The sequence below is a fragment of the Centruroides sculpturatus genome, unplaced genomic scaffold, assembly GCF_000671375.1.
Source record: "Centruroides sculpturatus isolate CEXI.00-Female unplaced genomic scaffold, Cexi_2.0 scaffold1044, whole genome shotgun sequence".
NCBI classification, from domain to species: domain Eukaryota; kingdom Metazoa; phylum Arthropoda; class Arachnida; order Scorpiones; family Buthidae; genus Centruroides; species Centruroides sculpturatus.
Window position 1 is genome coordinate 94,910 of NW_019385231.1, and position 24,313 is coordinate 119,222.

The 24,313-nt window shown below is 33.6% G+C and overlaps 1 protein-coding gene across 1 annotated transcript; it reads left to right on the top strand.

The window, feature by feature from the left end:
* Positions 1 to 15,659: 15,659 nt before the first annotated feature.
* Positions 15,660 to 23,726, top strand: LOC111636483 (stromelysin-3-like). Its single transcript, XM_023381743.1, has 11 exons — positions 15,660 to 15,989; positions 17,960 to 18,083; positions 20,290 to 20,397; positions 20,469 to 20,572; positions 20,737 to 20,941; positions 21,037 to 21,195; positions 21,456 to 21,611; positions 22,062 to 22,198; positions 22,281 to 22,422; positions 22,509 to 22,690; positions 22,767 to 23,726. The coding sequence occupies exons 1-11, from the start codon at positions 15,903 to 15,905 to the stop codon at positions 23,094 to 23,096; spliced, it is 1,734 nt and encodes a 577-aa protein (XP_023237511.1). The 5' UTR covers positions 15,660 to 15,902; the 3' UTR covers positions 23,097 to 23,726.
* Positions 23,727 to 24,313: the final 587 nt, after the last annotated feature.

The following is a 24,313-nucleotide window of genomic DNA, read 5'->3' on the forward strand; positions in this document are numbered from 1 at the left end:
GTCGTCCGTTATTTAAGCAACAAAAATAAATTACACTCAACGCTAATGACTCGATTATCGGGTTTCATTTATCAAGAAATTATGCAGTTCTTCCACTTAACAATGAATTACATTTGTTAATAAGTATTTTGTTAAACACGATATTTTGATATTTATCAGTGCTAGCCGTCCAAAATCACTTTAAAAATGTCTATAAACAATAAAAGACGGGAAATGCAAGTTTAAGTGCGACGGTTAATTAAGGAAAAAAAAAAATTCGGTTCTGATAAACGTCGGCAGAATTAGAGACGAATTTATTGGCGCCATCTGATGTAACAAATGAATAATTCGATGACTCGTTTTATGTTTTCATGAATAATCATTGTATTTCGTTAAATTAATATTTATGTGTTAATTTATATTTATAAAATAATTGTTTTTTTTTACGGGTTACATTTCCTTCGGATGCGCGAAATTCGCTCGACTATGATGTATCGGCTGCGAGCCTATTGTTCGGATTAGTCATTGTGTTGCCTACTAAAAGCCGTGTAAAGCGGATGATAATTACATACGCCATTTACGTAATTATTCAAACAGAAATATAAAGAAGAATATTTTCAAAGGAAACGGAAAAAAAAAAAATCTCTTCAAAATAAAACAAATTCTGCATAATTCTCGGTCGAGGTTTATATTTTGCGAAACTTCTAACTTTAATTAATTAAAGTTGTGACATATTTGTAATAAGAAATATGATTCGCTGTTACGTCATGTATTTGTTATAATTTACCATAATTACCATATCGTATTAATTAGCCTACAAGCTTTCCGATTATCACTTGCAATTTTTCCACAGACGAATTTAAAAGTGACGCGAATTGATGAAATCATCTAATTTCTTTAATTCGTCTTTATCGTACAATTCTACGATTTTTAATATTTTTGAGTTATATAATTTTCCATGCAAATATTTTTATTTCGAAAATTTGATACAGTTACTATTTATAATCGTCTTAATCGCGTGGCCATTCTTTCCTTTTTAAACTCCGGGAAATGAGTTGTCGATGGATAATATATTTATTAAAAGTATTTGGATTTATTTTAAAAGCGATCTTGTCCTAATCTTGACCTCTCGACGGTGAGAAGTATTCGGAGAAGGTCATTTCGCGAGTGACGTCACTATCCTTAGTCATGTCCTTGCATCCACATAAAGATTGGTGTTATTTAAGATAATCGCTTAATTAAGACGATGATTTATTTTGCATATCTTTCTCGGAAGTATGTGAACGAGGCGAAATCGAACGAATGATTGGAAATTTTAAAATATTATAAGAATTTCTTACTCCATTCATCCTTTTAATTAATTTTTATATCCAAAGATGGCGCCACGGAGAGGGAGATTAATTGACGACGAGTTTTATTCTACTTCGAATATATTAAAAAAAAAAATTATTATAATTATACTCGCATCGAGAAACACGCGTAAATAATTTCGTAAAAATATTTAAAAGATCCACTCCCAACGAAGAAGAAGGTTCAACCCCATCCAGGATAACGTGGGAGAGATATAAACCTGTTTAGTGTATTTTTGTTATTATTTTTAGGCACGTTGATTAACAAACGAATTCGTTTCTTAGTCACTCGTTTTCTTTATAATCGGTTTGTTTCGACTCCGCAAAACCCACCATTTTAAAACGAAAATTTTAGACTAATTCATTCATTCTGCGGAAAACATTTGGCACGTTTTTTCTAAGAAAATCGTATAAGCGGTCGTTTGTACTTGTAAGAAACAAGAACGTTACTTAAAATCCTCTTCGAATAGTCGAGCGGATCATATTTACATTTAACAATGTACTTAAGTAACGTTACAAAATACCTACAATAGGTGCGGCATACGTCATTGTATTCATCATTTATATAGTTTCATTACGTCAGTTTATTCAGTTTTACGTTATTCGCGAGCACGTACGTGTAAAATGTCCTATTTTATTTAAATTTTATTATTATTATTTTTTAAAGGTATAGGAATTTAATAAGCTCCAACCACAGAGACAATTCGAGTTAAGAAATTAACGTAGTCTACTATTCCAGTAATCATTTCTAGTAAATATAATAAAAAAAACCTTCTGTATTAAATTTAATCGTAACCACATTAAGACGTTTAACATATATATTATTAAAAATACCAAATATACTGTACACTTTTACTGTAATTGTCCTTTATCTCCGCACTGACCTACACTATTTAAATTTATATAGAGTATCGAATATCCTAAACTTACCATTAAAAATTTAAATATAATTATTTTATATAAACAGTTTAATACTCGCTAATTATCTTTAATAAATATGTATGATTATTTAAAAAAAATTGAATTTCTGAGATATATGAAACACTCGTTATGAATGCAGGGCTGAAATAAGAATTCGCCAGATCGTGATCATTTTTTCTTTTCTTTTTATGCTACTGTGTAGAAAGTTATTGCAATCTCGACGAAGGACTCACCTCTATAGTTCGAAGAAATTTAATAGTAGACAAATATCAGTAACAGAAAAATAATTTTCAATCTATGTTTGTGTGTAATTCTCTAAAATTAATTTTTTTATCCTTATTTTACAAGGATTGATATTTTAATTTTATGTCGAAAAAATTCGCCGAGTTACCTTAACTTTTTACATTAACTTTTAGAAGCTAGTAAATAACCTTCTAGCAATTTACTAATTTTGAACAGTGTACACGTTCACTGTCTGGTGTTTAAAAGCGTTTTTAACTCTAGCCCATCACGTATTAAACTACTTTTCGATGTTTTCTTCGATTTGGAAATTTAAAGAATTGAAATAAAAATTCTAAATTTCATTAATAAATATTGAAATTATAAAGAGGTCCGTAATGAGGTCAAGATCATTAATCAGTGATAACTTCAGTCAATCGTTTAAAATGACTTATTAATGTTCATTGATTTATCTGAAGGTATTAACGATGATGATGATGATCACATCACAGGCAAAATCGTGCTAGTTTGTATATTTTCAAGTAATTCAATCCCTTATTTCTTCGTGTATTAGATTAATTTTTCTTATTTTTACGGATTAGCGAGTGTATTTAGTTAATATAGCTATTTGATTTTATAATAATACATTTTGTATTCGAGTCTATATAGTAAAGTTCAGCGTTTTATGACAAAGACTATTGACGTCGCCACAATCTATTCGGATATCCTCTCTGATTGAAGTGGTAAATAAGAGCTGACTTCAATCGGCTCTTATTTACTAATTCAATGGTTACATTTGTGTTCGATCGTATCCACGACAATGAATCATAGTATTGTTGTCATATCGGAACTCAAATCAATAAAATCCGAAGTTTGTTCCGTATCCTTAATTAGATCCTCGATTAAAATGGAATCTCCATAACATTTCTTTTCTTGCATAATAATTGCATAATTGTAAACTTTTTCAATGTAATAGTATTTTACTCATTGCTTTACGTTATTAATTAGCTAGTTGGTGAAGACACCAATGTGTTATCATACGAAATCTCGCAAAAAGAAATACGAAACATACTTTTCTGATAATTTTTCGCGTACTTCTCCAACAAAGAAGTGACCATTACGAATACTGCCATAGTCTTAAGATGCTTAATGACTTCTTAGAAAAATCGAGCGTGGGTATAAATCACGGTATTTATAATAGTTATGTTGTATAATTTATATTCTAGCGAATAAAATATATTTCATTTACATATATTTTAATAATTACATTCGGTACTAGCGGGATGACTTCTCTAATATTACCGCACCACCTTTTTTTAATTTCTGCACTGTATTTTACTTAAAGATGAGTCCGACGATATTGTGCAAAATGAAATTTTTGGTAATATCTTTTACAAACCGCGAGTGCTTTCACAATTTTCAATTTGACACATACGCAACCATTTTCTTTTAAAAATCGTTTTTTATTGATAAACTTTCGAGGAAAGCCGCTGTTTAGAATGACAATCAGATACGATCGAAGTCGATAATTAATACCTTTATAAGTACGTTTATATTTTATTGAAGGAAAAAAAATCCCTTCGGTTTAATTAGTCAGCGACATTCGAAGAAATGAGGAAATCACGAGCTACAGTAAAAAAAAATATATACATATTTTTCTGTTTAAAAATTCAGAATACAATGTAACAGAACCGATCCCAGGATCAATGTAAAAATTTATTTAACTTGCCCTTGGGAGCGAAATAAATGCGCATCCTCGAGTGCGAAGAATCGAGAATGCCAAAAACACAAAGATGCACGATTTCCGTCACGTGACAGGAGTTACGTTTCGCCGATTCCATTTCGCGGCGGTGAATGGCTGTGGACGAAAACTGGAGATAAAACAGCTGTTGAAATAACGATATCAATTTGGAATGCTGTTATAATAGCCATAAAATGTTACGCATCCTTTTTTTCATGTACTCCGTCAACCGTCTTTGTAGCAAACACGAATTTTATCCTAATTGAATGCTTCGATTCAATAACTTTCCGATAGGAAAAAAATATATATATGTATATTCGAGAATTGCGCCAGTAAAACTTCTCATGAATAAATGCGACGTAAACATCAAAACTGTAACTCTATAAAAGAAACTTTCCATAAGAGAGAAACGCGACTCCTCCCCATTTTCGGAAATGATAATACAGATGATATCTGATTTCCTCTCGGTTGGATAATACAATTAAGAATCGGCTTCCTAATATGGCCATTTGTTTATTTTTTCGCCGTCGGATCCGTTTTAGCCAAAAATCCCCTCGGCGAAAGAAAGAAAAAATCTCCATTTAAAATAAGAACTCTGCTTAAATTTATGCGAAAATAATCCGCCGGGAGTTAAGCTAGGCACGTGGCTGTGCAAACAGAGAAGCGTTTAACCCCGATATTTCCGATTGACCCACATGTGGAGACACGCGACACGCAAAGTGTCGTCCACCGTGCGGTTATCGTTCTTAGTCAACGAAAGAGTAAATTCTCCAGAAGTTTCGTTTCGTTCGATATCACGAGTTTAAAAATCGAAAGCGGTACCCGAATTTCCAATACATTCGAACGCTTTACTACGGAAAGATTCCACAAAAAAAAAAAAGCCGAAAAACGGCGATCGATTAAGAAGAAACCGAACCCATTCTACTTAACTATTATTATTCAAGCGGAAACACTAGACTAGAGAATCCACGTGGTGACTAATTTATCTCAAAGCGCAGGCGCAGTGTAGTTTTCTCTTCTCCCATTGGCCGGACGTACCGGTAAATGACTCAACTCGCACCGAACGATAAATAGCGAGCGGTTGTTTCATTCTCGTCAGTCATGCCAAAGTGAGTAGCGACGTTTATCGTCGATCCTTACAAACATGTTCTCCCTTCTGGTTCTAGTCTTGGCCCGCGCGCTCCTCGTTAAGGCAACGTCCGAGTTCATTTCCACCCCCGTCCAGGCCATGGTGAGTAAAATTATTCTTCTTCCGCACCGTCCCTTCCGGTTTAAATTTAAATTTTTTTTTTTTTTGGAGTGACTAAAATGTCGCGTTTCGCTCGAAGATCGTCCGCTACATAAAACTGCATTTACGTCATTCGATTTTTTAAAAATCGTATTTGGCGTTGCGGTCGAGCGTGGGACGGAACGGCCCCCGTTTTACCTGCGGAGGTCACCTGTGATGACGTCAGTGCGTCGACGTCCTTCGTCGGCGGAAACGCGGGATGCTTACGCACGGACGTTATTTTTATCGGACGTCGGTGTCCGTAAAGAAATTTCTACGTCATTTCGGACCTTTCCGAAGGGCGTCGGCCCGACCGGTCTGTCTGACGATTGTGGGGTAGTCAGGTGCCCGTCTTACGGCATCCGGCGGCTGACGTCATGCTAGAATCATTCGTTTCTGTAAGTCGATGGCTGGGACTCGTTAATAAGTAAACTGTGATGGCCCGCCGCACCGATCGGCGTCGATAGAATGGCGACGCCGATCCTTGAAATTAAGCCAAGTAGTAATTGGAACGAAAGCCTTTGGTTACTTAACCTTGACGCGTAGAACGGAGCGGCAACAATATTTCCAACTGGTAGAAATTCGGATGAAAAACTGTTTGTTTTTCGGGTTTCCCTTATAATGGAAAGAACTCGTTCTTCCTACAATGTTCTATTTTACTTGGTTTAAACAGCTTACGTCGCGATAGAAACTTCTCTACTCACATGACAGTACGGAAGGCCGAGTCCGTAGTTGAAAGGCTATCGATTACGTCACGCCTTTTGCTTTCTCTGTTTCCCCCACTGTGGGAATACACTTTAGACTATTGGATCCACTCGAAAGTGACGAATGGTGAATCCTTCTCGCTGGAATAACAGATAGTGTTACGTAAGAAAAAAACACGAAGGGGGAGCGTGTGCAGATGTTTTCCTTCAAACAATCGAGATAAGAATATTCTTTTTATTTCGAAGATGTCGTGCGAGACGAGTTTTGTTTGGCTGTCCTTCGACCGGCCTCGTCGTCTGTCCATATCTTTACAACTGCCAAGGAAGTTTTCTTCCTTTTTACTATGTTTCCTCTACCAATACCACTTTCTATTTCTCTCCAAAATACCTTTTTATTACAAACGTCGTTCAGAATTTTTTCACTAAAAATATCTCGATCCCAATCAGTGGGGCACCCAGGATTTAGTCTAGGAGGATAAAAGAAATTTTAAATGCGAATTCGATAAAATTTCCTTTATGCCACCGCTGATTCATAATTAATGTAGAAATAGAAGACATCACACGATATAAATAAAAAAATGAAATTTAGTAAATTTTTCTAAAAACCTTTTCCTAATTAGTATTTTTTTTTTTTTTTTACTTTGGGGATGCTAGGGCCCTTGGCCCCCTCTGGATGTGCCGCTGATCCCAACCTACTTTAAGATCGTAGAAGTACTTTGTGAATCGAAACTCTTAATGTCGAACGACGATATAAACGCAAATTATACAGTAGTAAATTTGCGTCGCACTACGGTACGAAATGAATTTCTAGTGTAGACGGACGAGAAGACATTTCGTGATTCTTATCGATATTTTCATCTTAGGTCGATGTATGCTGCGTGATAATTCGTGCTATTTCTCGTCCTTACAATTAAACGAGGAATAAACTTTCGTTTTCCGTTGTTTATTGTCGGGACCGACGACGATAACAATGAATGAATGGTGATGAATTACGATCCTTCGAATGACCCTAGTACGTTGGCAGGACGTAGCGAACGGCAGTCAGGAACGTGATTTCCATTCTGCGCCATATCCTCCTCCTCTTATTTAATTAAGGACGCCGTCCTAAATTCTATACTAATGGGTTTTTCGCGGTCCTGGCCGTGCCCAACGTGACGAGATCCACCTACTCGTCGTGCTAAAAATGATCATTTACTCCGCTCTATAGAATAATCTCCCTCTCTTTCTTGCAGATGTATTTGCAACGTTTCGGATACATGGACCAAACGAAAGGAAATTCGGCTTCTCTCCTGACAGAAGACTCCGTCAAATTAGCTATTAAGGACTTCCAAAGATTCGCGGGTTTAAACGAAACAGGTGAGACAACATACAACTCATTATTACGGAACAGCAAAAATTCGATACACCTGTATCAAAGGGGAAAATGTGAAATGGTAATGGGAAACCCCTTTGTTACATAAGCAAACACAGTCCTTCACTTAATCGTTTGTTATAGAAAATTTACTTTTTCCCTTTGTAATTCCCTAGAGACCATTTTTGGATATTTTAATTTCCGAGGAATACCTTAGAAGTGGTCATTAAGGTTCCTGTTGACTTTAGTGCTTTAATTAAAAATGAGCGCCATTAAACACAAGAATTTTTGTGATGTCTGATTAAAATTAAATGGTTTTAAGGAGGAGATACTTAAAATTTCACGTCAAGTACTCTGATGTGGAATCGACTGAAATTCCAGAAAAATCTCTCTTACTTGACAATTCGAAACCGCCTTTAAACAAGAGTTCTTTCTTCTCCAATTAATTTTTATCTCTAGTTATATCATTCTAAAACTTTCTGTTTATCATAAATTAAAGCCTCGTACAATTTTGTTGAAAAGATTCGGATTCGAGATAGGACGTTTTTCAGCACCTCATACAAAAAAATGCCATCTGTGTTGAACTACGAACAAAATTTCCGAGAATCTTTTTCGATATTTCAATAAACTTCGACCGACTTTTTTGTCTATCGTATTATTCTGAGAAATAACATAAATTTCTGAAGTTCCCTTGAAAAACAATGGGGATGTGTGGCGGTTCAAGGCAAAGGTTTTATTTTTAGTTTTTTTTTTGTATGTGTGTATAAAAACTGGAAGTACGTCGGTTGTATTATTTTATTTGGATCGTGTTTTAATAACCTTCCTTTTGAAATTAAACAGATAGAGAACAAAAAGTGGCGGATCTCGCAGTCGGCGACCTTCGTTTATCCGTGCATTTTCCTCTGTCGGTCGAGTAGAGGAAAAAACGGCCGTGCACCATTTTTACTTCGCTACGTAGTCTAATTGATTTTCATCGTCCTTTTTCACTTGACACACTTTCTACCAGTGAGTAGCGAAAGGCCACACGTGGTTGCCACTTGTAACGCGGTAAACATCCCCGCTGGTGGGACGAGGGAACCGTAGGAGGTGTATACCAGCGACTACAAACTTTCTCAAATCCCAATTCTAAACTAAAACGAACTTCCACACTTATAATTGAAACACCCGTCCTTGACGTTATTGGTATAATTATGCACCATTCGCGCTTATATTTAGCGCTTGCGAGAAGGAATTTACCTATTGATTTTAATTTCAGGTCAGTAACAGAAAAACTATATTTTCAATCCTCCGACCATTAATCGCGGAAAGATTAAACGATTTGCTATCATAGATGATTTTTATTGTGTTTAATTTATACATATTAATTAAGAAAATTAACTAAAAGTATTCAAAAGCAAAATAAAAATATTTGCATCTTGTAGATTAAATTAATTAATTTAACATTGCGATTCAATTTTTAAAGTTTAATTATAGTTTTTTTTTTAATTTTTAGANATTATAAGTAAATATGATACTTTATTATTCCATAATTTTAGATTTTTAATATTAAAATATTTTTATTTTAATAATCGAGACGTAATATAATTTTTTATTTGAGTGCACCTTTGCAATTTATGGTCAAACATCGATTTATGGAGCTTGAGTAGGAGGCGGATGAATTCTCTCCCACCAACTCTAAGCAGGTATACCTACATCAAATAGCATACCCATAGGCTATAACCTGAATCCCATAGCCACGCGCATTTATTATTTAACAGATGCTAACCAATTTTAAGTTACACGCGCGTTACTCTCAATGGATTGCAGAATGAATGAATTTGCTTTGTTTGTAACCCAGACGAGATGTTTTCGTAAATGCCAATCAAACTTTGATCTCCACTTATCTTAATAAACACACCCCTCTAACTTACTTATTATTTATTTCCGACGTATGAATTAACTTATAACAGGAAGTGACTAAGAATGATTCATCGCAATTCCTTATGACCCCCACGGTAAAGGTCAAATAGTATTTTTGCTTTTTGTAGAAACAAAACCGTGATTTTATATTGGGAAATTAAGGGAGGGGCTTCGTATTTTATTATATAAATTTCCACTTCTCTAATTTATCTTCACATTGATTAGAATAGTTTCTCGGTCGTTTATTTTTCCACCAATATACTGTTAACCCACTCGGTTTCTCGGAATTGAATTATTAATTTTTTCGGTTTTTATTTTGTCATTAGTCCTATATAGAGATTTCCGTGCATTAGAAGTTCATTGATCTCGGCTCCATCTCACAAAGATGAGTGATTCAGATAAAAATGAGTCAACTGGAGCAGCAGGCTTCGTTTTCTTTTCTTGTTTTACATATCCGATATGAATGGACATTTCTCAACGTTGACGTCATTTACCTGCGGGCTGAAGATTATAACTTAACGATTCAGGAATTCGAATTAACGTTTGTACGTTAGTGACAAGTTAGAAATCTGTGATTTTCCAAATCTAATATTATTATTCCAGAGAAAAAGGGGAAATTAATAATCAAAACGTTTCAGATTCACGTTTTTTTTTTTTATTAAAATAGTAACAAGGAAATTTGCTTTTCTAATTAATACTTAAAAACAGGTTTATTCAGTGGAAACATCTTTTATTAAAAGAGACAAATAGGAAAATTATATTAGGAATTTTTTTTCTTAAATTAAAAAAAATTTTTTTTTGAATATATGAGAATTTTGCCCGCGACTAATAGAAATTTAACGTCGTTTTAATGGGCAATTTCAGTTTAGAATCATAAGAATTTTTTCACATATTTTAAGGAGGTGGAAATATATAGTAACGCTGTAAATACTCCCGAAAATCGCAGAAAAAGAACTTAAAGGCTTGGCATAATTAAAGTTTAAACTTAGAATTGTCGCCCAGGTTCGGCAGACAATCTTATTTAGAGAATACCAAACGTAGATTTTAGTAAAAAAATATGCGTTAATTAAGCCATATACCAGTAGTATGTAAGGTAGCTGTGGTATGTCGTCCGTTATTTAAGCAACAAAAATAAATTACACTCAACGCTAATGACTCGATTATCGGGTTTCATTTATCAAGAAATTATGCAGTTCTTCCACTTAACAATGAATTACATTTGTTAATAAGTATTTTGTTAAACACGATATTTTGATATTTATCAGTGCTAGCCGTCCAAAATCACTTTAAAAATGTCTATAAACAATAAAAGACGGGAAATGCAAGTTTAAGTGCGACGGTTAATTAAGGAAAAAAAAAAAATTCGGTTCTGATAAGCGTCGGCAGAATTAGAGACGAATTTATTGGCGCCATCTGATGTAACAAATGAATAATTCGATGACTCGTTTTATGTTTTCATGAATAATCATTGTATTTCGTTAAATTAATATTTATGTGTTAATTTATATTTATAAAATAATTGTTTTTTTTTACGGGTTACATTTCCTTCGGATGCGCGAAATTCGCTCGACTATGATGTATCGGCTGCGAGCCTATTGTTCGGATTAGTCATTGTGTTGCCTACTAAAAGCCGTGTAAAGCGGATGATAATTACATACGCCATTTACGTAATTATTCAAACAGAAATATAAAGAAGAATATTTTCAAAGGAAACGGAAAAAAAAAAAATCTCTTCAAAATAAAACAAATTCTGCATAATTCTCGGTCGAGGTTTATATTTTGCGAAACTTCTAACTTTAATTAATTAAAGTTGTGACATATTTGTAATAAGAAATATGATTCGCTGTTACGTCATGTATTTGTTATAATTTACCATAATTACCATATCGTATTAATTAGCCTACAAGCTTTCCGATTATCACTTGCAATTTTTCCACAGACGAATTTAAAAGTGACGCGAATTGATGAAATCATCTAATTTCTTTAATTCGTCTTTATCGTACAATTCTACGATTTTTAATATTTTTGAGTTATATAATTTTCCATGCAAATATTTTTATTTCGAAAATTTGATACAGTTACTATTTATAATCGTCTTAATCGCGTGGCCATTCTTTCCTTTTTAAACTCCGGGAAATGAGTTGTCGATGGATAATATATTTATTAAAAGTATTTGGATTTATTTTAAAAGCGATCTTGTCCTAATCTTGACCTCTCGACGGTGAGAAGTATTCGGAGAAGGTCATTTCGCGAGTGACGTCACTATCCTTAGTCATGTCCTTGCATCCACATAAAGATTGGTGTTATTTAAGATAATCGCTTAATTAAGACGATGATTTATTTTGCATATCTTTCTCGGAAGTATGTGAACGAGGCGAAATCGAACGAATGATTGGAAATTTTAAAATATTATAAGAATTTCTTACTCCATTCATCCTTTTAATTAATTTTTATATCCAAAGATGGCGCCACGGAGAGGGAGATTAATTGACGACGAGTTTTATTCTACTTCGAATATATTAAAAAAAAAAATTATTATAATTATACTCGCATCGAGAAACACGCGTAAATAATTTCGTAAAAATATTTAAAAGATCCACTCCCAACGAAGAAGAAGGTTCAACCCCATCCAGGATAACGTGGGAGAGATATAAACCTGTTTAGTGTATTTTTGTTATTATTTTTAGGCACGTTGATTAACAAACGAATTCGTTTCTTAGTCACTCGTTTTCTTTATAATCGGTTTGTTTCGACTCCGCAAAACCCACCATTTTAAAACGAAAATTTTAGACTAATTCATTCATTCTGCGGAAAACATTTGGCACGTTTTTTCTAAGAAAATCGTATAAGCGGTCGTTTGTACTTGTAAGAAACAAGAACGTTACTTAAAATCCTCTTCGAATAGTCGAGCGGATCATATTTACATTTAACAATGTACTTAAGTAACGTTACAAAATACCTACAATAGGTGCGGCATACGTCATTGTATTCATCATTTATATAGTTTCATTACGTCAGTTTATTCAGTTTTACGTTATTCGCGAGCACGTACGTGTAAAATGTCCTATTTTATTTAAATTTTATTATTATTATTTTTTAAAGGTATAGGAATTTAATAAGCTCCAACCACAGAGACAATTCGAGTTAAGAAATTAACGTAGTCTACTATTCCAGTAATCATTTCTAGTAAATATAATAAAAAAAACCTTCTGTATTAAATTTAATCGTAACCACATTAAGACGTTTAACATATATATTATTAAAAATACCAAATATACTGTACACTTTTACTGTAATTGTCCTTTATCTCCGCACTGACCTACACTATTTAAATTTATATAGAGTATCGAATATCCTAAACTTACCATTAAAAATTTAAATATAATTATTTTATATAAACAGTTTAATACTCGCTAATTATCTTTAATAAATATGTATGATTATTTAAAAAAAATTGAATTTCTGAGATATATGAAACACTCGTTATGAATGCAGGGCTGAAATAAGAATTCGCCAGATCGTGATCATTTTTTCTTTTCTTTTTATGCTACTGTGTAGAAAGTTATTGCAATCTCGACGAAGGACTCACCTCTATAGTTCGAAGAAATTTAATAGTAGACAAATATCAGTAACAGAAAAATAATTTTCAATCTATGTTTGTGTGTAATTCTCTAAAATTAATTTTTTTATCCTTATTTTACAAGGATTGATATTTTAATTTTATGTCGAAAAAATTCGTCGAGTTACCTTAACTTTTTACATTAACTTTTAGAAGCTAGTAAATAATCTTCTAGCAATTTACTAATTTTGAACAGTGTACACGTTCACTATCTGGTGTTATTCAGTATTTTAGAAGCGTTTTTAACTCTAGCCCATCACGTATTAAACTACTTTTCGATGATTTCTTCGATTTGAAAATTTAAAGAATTGAAATAAAAATTCTAAATTTCATTAATAAATATTGAAATTATAAAGAGGTCCGTAATGAGGTCAAGATCATTAATCAGTGATAACTTCAGTCAATCGTTTAAAATGACTTATTAATGTTCATTGATTTATCTGAAGGTATTAACGATGATGATGATGATGATGATCACATCACAGGCAAAATCGTGCTAGTTTGTATATTTTCAAGTAATTCAATCCCTTATTTCTTCGTGTATTAGATTAATTTTTCTTATTTTTACGGATTAGCGAGTGTATTTAGTTAATATAGCTATTTGATTTTATAATAATACATTTTGTATTCGAGTCTATATAGTAAAGTTCAGCGTTTTATGACAAAGACTATTGACGTCGCCACAATCTATTCGGATATCCTCTCTGATTGAAGTGGTAAATAAGAGCTGACTTCTATCGGCTCTTATTTACTAATTCAATGGTTACATTTGTGTTCGATCGTATCCACGACAATGAATCATAGTATTGTTGTCATATCGGAACTCAAATCAATAAAATCCGAAGTTTGTTCCGTATCCTTAATTAGATCCTCGATTAAAATGGAATCTCCATTTCTTCTCTTGCATAATAATTGCATAATTGTAAACTTTTTCAATGTAATAGTATTTTACTCATTGCTTTACGTTATTAATTAGCTAGTTGGTGAAGACACCAATGTGTTATCATACGAAATCTCGCAAAAAGAAATACGAAACATACTTTTCTGATAATTTTTCGCGTACTTCTCCAACAAAGAAGTGACCATTACGAATACTGCCATAGTCTTAAGATGCTTAATGACTTCTTAGAAAAATCGAGCGTGGGTATAAATCACGGTATTTATAATAGTTATGTTGTATAATTTATATTCTAGCGAATAAAATATATTTCATTTACATATATTTTAATAATTACATTCGGTACTAGCGGGATGACTTCTCTAATATTACCGCACCACCTTTTTTTAATTTCTGCACTGTATTTTACTTAAAGATGAGTCCGACGATATTGTGCAAAATGAAATTTTTGGTAATATCTTTTACAAACCGCGAGTGCTTTCACAATTTTCAATTTGACACATACGCAACCATTTTCTTTTAAAAATCGTTTTTTATTGATAAACTTTCGAGGAAAGCCGCTGTTTAGAATGACAATCAGATACGATCGAAGTCGATAATTAATACCTTTATAAGTACGTTTATATTTTATTGAAGGAAAAAAAATCCCTTCGGTTTAATTAGTCAGCGACATTCGAAGAAATGAGGAAATCACGAGCTACAGTAAAAAAAAATATATACATATTTTTCTGTTTAAAAATTCAGAATACAATGTAACAGAACCGATCCCAGGATCAATGTAAAAATTTATTTAACTTGCCCTTGGGAGCGAAATAAATGCGCATCCTCGAGTGCGAAGAATCGAGAATGCCAAAAACACAAAGATGCACGATTTCCGTCACGTGACAGGAGTTACGTTTCGCCGATTCCATTTCGCGGCGGTGAATGGCTGTGGACGAAAACTGGAGATAAAACAGCTGTTGAAATAACGATATCAATTTGGAATGCTGTTATAATAGCCATAAAATGTTACGCATCCTTTTTTTCATGTACTCCGTCAACCGTCTTTGTAGCAAACACGAATTTTATCCTAATTGAATGCTTCGATTCAATAACTTTCCGATAGGAAAAAAATATATATATGTATATTCGAGAATTGCGCCAGTAAAACTTCTCATGAATAAATGCGACGTAAACATCAAAACTGTAACTCTATAAAAGAAACTTTCCATAAGAGAGAAACGCGACTCCTCCCCATTTTCGGAAATGATAATACAGATGATATCTGATTTCCTCTCGGTTGGATAATACAATTAAGAATCGGCTTCCTAATATGGCCATTTGTTTATTTTTTCGCCGTCGGATCCGTTTTAGCCAAAAATCCCCTCGGCGAAAGAAAGAAAAAATCTCCATTTAAAATAAGAACTCTGCTTAAATTTATGCGAAAATAATCCGCCGGGAGTTAAGCTAGGCACGTGGCTGTGCAAACAGAGAAGCGTTTAACCCCGATATTTCCGATTGACCCACATGTGGAGACACGCGACACGCAAAGTGTCGTCCACCGTGCGGTTATCGTTCTTAGTCAACGAAAGAGTAAATTCTCCAGAAGTTTCGTTTCGTTCGATATCACGAGTTTAAAAATCGAAAGCGGTACCCGAATTTCCAATACATTCGAACGCTTTACTACGGAAAGATTCCACAAAAAAAAAAAAGCCGAAAAACGGCGATCGATTAAGAAGAAACCGAACCCATTCTACTTAACTATTATTATTCAAGCGGAAACACTAGACTAGAGAATCCACGTGGTGACTAATTTATCTCAAAGCGCAGGCGCAGTGTAGTTTTCTCTTCTCCCATTGGCCGGACGTACCGGTAAATGACTCAACTCGCACCGAACGATAAATAGCGAGCGGTTGTTTCATTCTCGTCAGTCATGCCAAAGTGAGTAGCGACGTTTATCGTCGATCCTTACAAACATGTTCTCCCTTCTGGTTCTAGTCTTGGCCCGCGCGCTCCTCGTTAAGGCAACGTCCGAGTTCATTTCCACCCCCGTCCAGGCCATGGTGAGTAAAATTATTCTTCTTCCGCACCGTCCCTTCCGGTTTAAATTTAAATTTTTTTTTTTTGGAGTGACTAAAATGTCGCGTTTCGCTCGAAGATCGTCCGCTACATAAAACTGCATTTACGTCATTCGATTTTTTAAAAATCGTATTTGGCGTTGCGGTCGAGCGTGGGACGGAACGGCCCCCGTTTTACCTGCGGAGGTCACCTGTGATGACGTCAGTGCGTCGACGTCCTTCGTCGGCGGAAACGCGGGATGCTTACGCACGGACGTTATTTTTATCGGACGTCGGTGTCCGTAAAGAAATTTCTACGTCATTTCGGACCTTTCCGAAGGGCGTCGGCCCGACCGGTCTGTCTGACGATTGTGGGGTAGTCAGGTGCCCGTCTTACGGCATCCGGCGGCTGACGTCATGCTAGAATCATTCGTTTCTGTAAGTCGATGGCTGGGACTCGTTAATAAGTAAACTGTGATGGCCCGCCGCACCGATCGGCGTCGATAGAATGGCGACGCCGATCCTTGAAATTAAGCCAAGTAGTAATTGGAACGAAAGCCTTTGGTTACTTAACCTTGACGCGTAGAACGGAGCAGCAACAATATTTCCAACTGGTAGAAATTCGGATGAAAAACTGTTTGTTTTTCGGGTTTCCCTTATAATGGAAAGAACTCGTTCTTCCTACAATGTTCTATTTTACTTGGTTTAAACAGCTTACGTCGCGATAGAAACTTCTCTACTCACATGACAGTACGGAAGGCCGAGTCCGTAGTTGAAAGGCTATCGATTACGTTACGCCTTTTGCTTTCTCTGTTTCCCCCACTGTGGGAATACACTTTAGACTATTGGATCCACTCGAAAGTGACGAATGGTGAATCCTTCTCGCTGGAATAACAGATAGTGTTACGTAAGAAAAAAACACGAAGGGGGAGCGTGTGCAGATGTTTTCCTTCAAACAATCGAGATAAGAATATTCTTTTTATTTCGAAGATGTCGTGCGAGACGAGTTTTGTTTGGCTGTCCTTCGACCGGCCTCGTCGTCTGTCCATATCTTTACAACTGCCAAGGAAGTTTTCTTCCTTTTTACTATGTTTCCTCTACCAATACCACTTTCTATTTCTCTCCAAAATACCTTTTTATTACAAACGTCGTTCAGAATTTTTTCACTAAAAATATCTCGATCCCAATCAGTGGGGCACCCAGGATTTAGTCTAGGAGGATAAAAGAAATTTTAAATGCGAATTCGATAAAATTTCCTTTATGCCACCGCTGATTCATAATTAATGTAGAAATAGAAGACATCACACGATATAAATAAAAAAATGAAATTTAGTAAATTTTTCTAAAAACCTTTTCCTAATTAGTATTTTTTTTTTTTTTTTACTTTGGGGATGCTAGGGCCCTTGGCCCCCTCTGGATGTGCCGCTGATCCCAACCTACTTTAAGATCGTAGAAGTACTTTGTGAATCGAAACTCTTAATGTCGAACGACGATATAAACGCAAATTATACAGTAGTAAATTTGCGTCGCACTACGGTACGAAATGAATTTCTAGTGTAGACGGACGAGAAGACATTTCGTGATTCTTATCGATATTTTCATCTTAGGTCGATGTATGCTGCGTGATAATTCGTGCTATTTCTCGTCCTTACAATTAAACGAGGAATAAACTTTCGTTTTTCGTTGTTTATTGTCGGGACCGACGACGATAACAATGAATGAATGGTGATGAATTACGATCCTTCGAATGACCCTAGTACGTTGGCAGGACGTAGCGAACGGCAGTCAGGAACGTGATTTCCATTCTGCGCCATATCCTCCTCCTCTTATTTAATTAAGGACGCCGTCCTAAATTCTATACTAATGGGTTTTTCGCGGTCCTGGCCGTGCCCAACGTGACGAGATCCACCTACTCGTCGTGCTAAAAATGATCATTTACTCCGCTCTATAGAATAATCTCCCTCTCTTTCTTGCAGATGTATTTGCAACGTTTCGGATACATGGACCAAACGAAAGGAAATTCGGCTTCTCTCCTGACAGAAGACTCCGTCAAATTAGCTATTAAGGACTTCCAAAGATTCGCGGGTTTAAACGAAACAGGTGAGACAACATACAACTCATTATTACGGAACAGCAAAAATTCGATACACCTGTATCAAAGGGGAAAATGTGAAATGGTAATGGGAAACCCCTTTGTTACATAAGCAAACACAGTCCTTCACTTAATCGTTTGTTATAGAAAATTTACTTTTTCCCTTTGTAATTCCCTAGAGACCATTTTTGGATATTTTAATTTCCGAGGAATACCTTAGAAGTGGTCATTAAGGTTCCTGTTGACTTTAGTGCTTTAATTAAAAATGAGCGCCATTAAACACAAGAATTTTTGTGATGTCTGATTAAAATTAAATGGTTTTAAGGAGGAGATACTTAAAATTTCACGTCAAGTACTCTGATGTGGAATCGACTGAAATTCCAGAAAAATCTCTCTTACTTGACAATTCGAAACCGCCTTTAAACAAGAGTTCTTTCTTCTCCAATTAATTTTTATCTCTAGTTATATCATTCTAAAACTTTCTGTTTATCATAAATTAAAGCCTCGTACAATTTTGTTGAAAAGATTCGGATTCGAGATAGGACGTTTTTCAGCACCTCATACAAAAAAATGCCATCTGTGTTGAACTACGAACAAAATTTCCGAGAATCTTTTTCGATATTTCAATAAACTTCGACCGACTTTTTTGTCTATCGTATTATTCTGAGAAATAACATAAATTTCTGAAGTTCCCTTGAAAAACAATGGGGATGTGTGGCGGTTCAAGGCAAAGGTTTTATTTTTAGTTTTTTTTTGTATGTGTGTATAAAAACTGGAAGTACGTCGGTTGTATTATTTTATTTGGATCGTGTTTTAATAACCTTCCTTTTGAAATTAAACAGATAGAGAACAAAAAGTGGCGGATCTCGCAGTCGGCGACCTTCGTTTATCCGTGCATTTTCCTCTGTCGGTCGAGTAGAGGAAAAAACGGCCGTGCACCATTTTTACTTCGCTACGTAGTCTAATTGATTTTCATCGTCCTTTTTCACTTGACACACTTTCTACCAGTGAGTAGCGAAAGGCCACACGTGGTTGCCACTTGTAACGCGGTAAACATCCCCGCTGGTGGGACGAGGGAACCGTAGGAGGTGTATACCAGCGACTACAAACTTTCTCAAATCCCAATTCTAAACTAAAACGAACTTCCACACTTATAATTGAAACACCCGTCCTTGACGTTATTGGTATAATTATGCACCATTCGCGCTTATATTTAGCGCTTGCGAGAAGGAATTTACCTATTGATTTTAATTTCAGGTCAGTAACAGAAAAACTATATTTTCAATCCTCCGACCATTAATCGCGGAAAGATTAAACGATTTGCTATCATAGATGATTTTTATTGTGTTTAATTTATACATATTAATTAAGAAAATTAACTAAAAGTATTCAAAAGCAAAATAAAAATATTTGCATCTTGTAGATTAAATTAATTAATTTAACATTGCGATTCAATTTTTAAAGTTTAATTATAGTTTTTTTTTTAAATATTAGATTACAAATTTCCAGCTGTCCTAAAATATCAATAATTTTTCTTTCAACTGCATTATCTCCATTATGCTGCTACTACAGTACTACTAATACTGCCATTACTGGGTGTATACTAGATATCCACATTAACATTTTTGAATACATTGAGAAGCGTTGCTTTTTGTCTAAAGAATTATCAAAGCCATTTTTAATACTATATATATGCTTTAGCTGATTTTAACCATATTGCCTTTAAACTAATATTGCTGTACTGCATCATAACCTGTTATATTTATATCATTAATTAATTAAAGCACTCTAGAGGGACCTTTCAATCACTCTGTAGAATAGTGTATATTAATGAAAAATATATATTAAATACAGAGAATTTTTATTTGAAAAGTTTATGGACATGTTTTGACAGTATAAAGAGAGAATACAGTCATATATCATGTGTGCATGTCAAGTGTCTGGTGTCCAAATCATATGTCATTTTCATTGATTTAATAGATGATAAAAATATCAGTCATTTGATCAATTGGCAACTGTGGCTTGGGCCACATTAGCCATACTCTTGCTGTCCATTGTACATTTATGATGTACAATGGTCAGCAAGCATTTTGAAAAATGAAAATTTTCAAATTTCAAAATGCCATCTGAAAAATATTAATTTTAACAATAATTTGCTAAATTATTTTACTATTTTTTTTATCTTGTAAATAATAAAATTATATTTTTTGTCAGGTATCTTAGACAATCAGACTCTGGTTATGATGAATGTGCCTCGCTGTGGAGTCCGAGATCGTGTCGGTCACGGGGATCTGGCAAGAAAGAAACGTTACACACTTCAAGGTAAATTTTCTTTTTTGACAAGTGAAAAACAAATTATATTCGGATTTTAAATTTTGTTTTACAAATTTCAGGCAGTAGATGGAGAGTGACTGATTTAACTTATCGCATTAGCAAATATCCAAGGAGGCTGAAAGACCGACAGAAAGTAGATAAAGAAATTGCCAGAGCATTCAAAGTAATAATGCTAGTTAGAGCAAGAACTTCTATCAGTTTTTTCTAAAATCAATTGTTTGTTTTTTAAATAATTGTATCAAATAATGTATATAACTATGATTCATCAGAATTCCTTTTGAGAAACTGAATTCAGAAATTAATTCTAGGAAAATATCCATCCTTTAGGTTTGGAGTGATATGACCCCTCTCAATTTCACTGTTCGAAAGAGTGGTAGAGTTCATATCGATGTGAGATTTGAAGTAGGAGAGCATGGAGATGGTGATCCTTTTGATGGGCCAGGAAAAACTCTAGCTCATGCATTCTTTCCCCAATTTGGTGGAGATGCACATTTTGACGATGAAGAAAAGTGGACGATCAATGAATATTCAGGTATGCATCATGCATGTATAATAATGTATTTTTAAAAATCTATTTTGATTTTGACATGAAGGTCACATTTCATTACACTTTATTTATCTCTCCAGGAACCAATTTGTTTCAAGTGGCTGCACATGAGTTCGGCCACTCGTTAGGTCTGTCACACTCCGACGTTAAATCTGCTTTAATGGCACCTTTCTACAGAGGTTATCAATCTACCTTTCAATTAGATGAAGATGACATTCTTGCTATTCAAGCTCTTTATGGTATGTTTGATTACCTTGAGATTCAAGTTAGTTATGTTAATTTTTCCAAAAACATTGACATAAATTCTTAATGTTTTGCATATTTATATTTAGCTGAATATATAATAATCTTATAAAATGATTCCTTCAGTTTTCAATTAGCTTTATAATAACAAAATATTCAATAAGAAAATTATCATATTAATGTAGCTTAGGAAATGATATAATGAAAACAAATTTCATTTATTATGTGATATAAGCATGTAAAATATTGATCTTAGGTGATAACAGAGATAAGCCTTCTCGTCCTGCACAACCAGAAACAGGTCATAAGCCTAGACCAAAACCAGACAATGGAGATGCTCCTGATCTCTGCCAGGATGCAAATATGGATGCTGTAACTAGGACTCAAGATGGAAATACTTATGTCTTTAAAGGTATAGTATGCTATATATTAAGAAACACCGTGAGGGAAATAAAAATTCAACTTCATAAAAAGGAAACAATATTAAATTGACATTTACACATGTTGTTACAACATATTATTGTTTAGAAATGAAGTAAATAACATTAGACTTTAGTGACAATTTCACACATTTATATCCTCATAGATTTTTAATGAATAATTGTTATTATCTTTATCTCATTTAAAATCTTGTAAGGCTTAAAATTAATCAAAAATAATGAAAATTAACATTTATATTTTTAATTTATGTTAAAGTAAACTGTTGTTGGATTCTATAATATTTTACATTTCATTGCAAGAATTTTCAATAACTAAAGGTAGCCTTTTTTGGGCCTGCTGCAGTTAGAAAATATTTGGTTAACTGAAAACAGCAGTGTGGATTTCTAATTTTAAATCTAAACACAATCTTTTTTATAAATAGGCGATTATTACTGGCAAATACTTGAAGATGGTATTGCTGATGGATATCCTCGCCTCATTTCTGAAGACTGGGAAGGTCTACCAGGTAACATTGATGCAGCTCTTACTTGGACAGATGGAAAAACTTTCTTTTTCAAGGTAATAATTGGGATATTTATAAATTTACATTATTTTAATTATTCTAAAATACAACTAAACTTCTATCATTGGTCTTAATTAGAAAGATCAATATTGGAGATTTATGAATAAAAAGAAAAGCAGTGGCTATCCAAAATCACTTAGTGTTGGGTTTACTGGTATACCAAATAATGTTGATGCTGCATTTGTATGGAGTGGTAATGGGAAGACTTATTTCTTTAAAGGTAATTATATTAATCTTAAAAATATTTAAATTTAAAAACCTATATTTTCTTTTGAATTAAATTTTGAATTTTTATCATCATCACAGGAAATCAATATTGGAGATTTGATAGCAGGAATGATCCACCCGTGAGTGATAGGTATCCTCGGCCTATAAGTAATTGGAATGGTTTACCCGATAGAGTTGATGCTGCCTTCCAGTGGAAAAATGGACGGACTTATTTCTTTAAAGGAAAAAATTATTATAGATTTAATGACAGGACTTTTGCTGTGAGTGTCTAAATTGTCAGAAGAAACTATATTAATTTAAAATTTTATCTCTAATTAATTTTTTAATACTTTTTAGGTTGACAGTAGTGATAATCCATATCCACGTTCAACAGCAGTCTGGTGGTTTGATTGTAGATCTATTTCACAAACTCAACCTAGAAGTTTGGGACTGACGGTTGATACAGAATCTATTGAAGAGAATGAGAGAAAAATAGTACCAGTTGATAGCAATGGTGAGGGAAGTTATAACTATGATTTGCTTCAAAATGGAGCAGGCAAGGAAGCTAGTCCAATACCTAAACATTCTCCTCAACTTGGTAGTGATAATGGCAATAACGGGTCCAAAACTCTTTCTTCAGTTTTATCAACTGTTCTCCTACTGTGTGGAATTTATCTTATGATATAATACGAATTGACACATGAAGTGCTTTTAATGTCATTAGTGCCGAATTTAACGGCAAAACAAAACTTGGTTTTATGTATGTAAATTAATTGAGCCGAGAATGTCTGACTGGTCAGGCGCTCAATGCAACAAAAAAGAAAAAGAAATTTACATTAAGTTCTATGCTGAAAGTCATATTGTTTTTTCATTGCACAAGATGTTATTGAATGTTGTTTATTGTTATCAAAGTGTCAAACCTTATTTTGACTATACATAACTATATTCTCATTAAAAATGGATTTTTATGCTGCTGAAATAAGATTAAAAACATTATTCATAAATCTGGCTGGTAACCAGATTTATAAATAATAATCCTAAGGTTTACAGGAAAAAAGAAAAATAACTTTTTGATAGGAGCATATAGGCAGCATAAATTTCTTTTGAACCTATCATTCTTCAAGGCCACATTTTGTAAATTGGCGTTAACTCTGTCCGTCCGTTTTTATTCTTCATCTACATGTATTGTATGGATGTTTATATATATATATATTGTATATTTTATATTGTGTTGATCACAGTTATACATTTATATAATAATCTTCTACTCAGAATAACATTTTAAAAGAAATGTAAAAATAGTCTTATACTGTATTATTTATTCATCTTTCTATCACAACTCAATATAGACATTTTTATTAATTTTAAAAATAACATAAAGCAATGTCCAGAGGTTTTATTATTTAAAATGTAAATTAATGGCATTTTATGTACAAATGTAGCATTAAATTGTCATTTTTTATAACAAGTGTTTCTATAGTATTCAAAAGTATTAAAATTTTAGTTCATACGAAAATAATAATTGGAGTAAATGATTTATTATAAAAATTTTAATCTCATATTAAAGTAAAATACTCACTAAATAAACATGACATTTATCAAGGAATTTAAACAATGTAAATTTTATATAATAATGTAAATTTGTAAAATTTTATAAAATGAAATGTTATTAAATTATGCAAATGATTTTTTATTTTATGAAAACAAACATTTTTGTATATCAAATCTGTTATTGCTTCTTAAAAGTATCAATATTAGATATGAATAAATATCTGAAAACTAAAATATGTGTCTAATAACTTGTCATTATCCTAAGTAAATATATAATAAATTGGGCTAGATGATTGGCAGAAATTTACCATCTTTAGATTTAAAAAAAAATAATACAAGTTTAACTGCTTTTT

Excerpts from the sequence above, each read along its gene's own strand:
- LOC111636483 (XM_023381743.1), top strand. The coding sequence starts at position 15,903 with ATGTTCTCCCTTCTGGTTCTAGTCTTGGCCCGCGCGCTCCTCGTTAAG. Across the intron at positions 20,398-20,468 it reads GAAACGTTACACACTTCAAG|GCAGTAGATGGAGAGTGACT; the intron begins GTAAATTTTCTT and ends TACAAATTTCAG. Across the intron at positions 21,612-22,061 it reads AAATACTTATGTCTTTAAAG|GCGATTATTACTGGCAAATA; the intron begins GTATAGTATGCT and ends TTTTATAAATAG.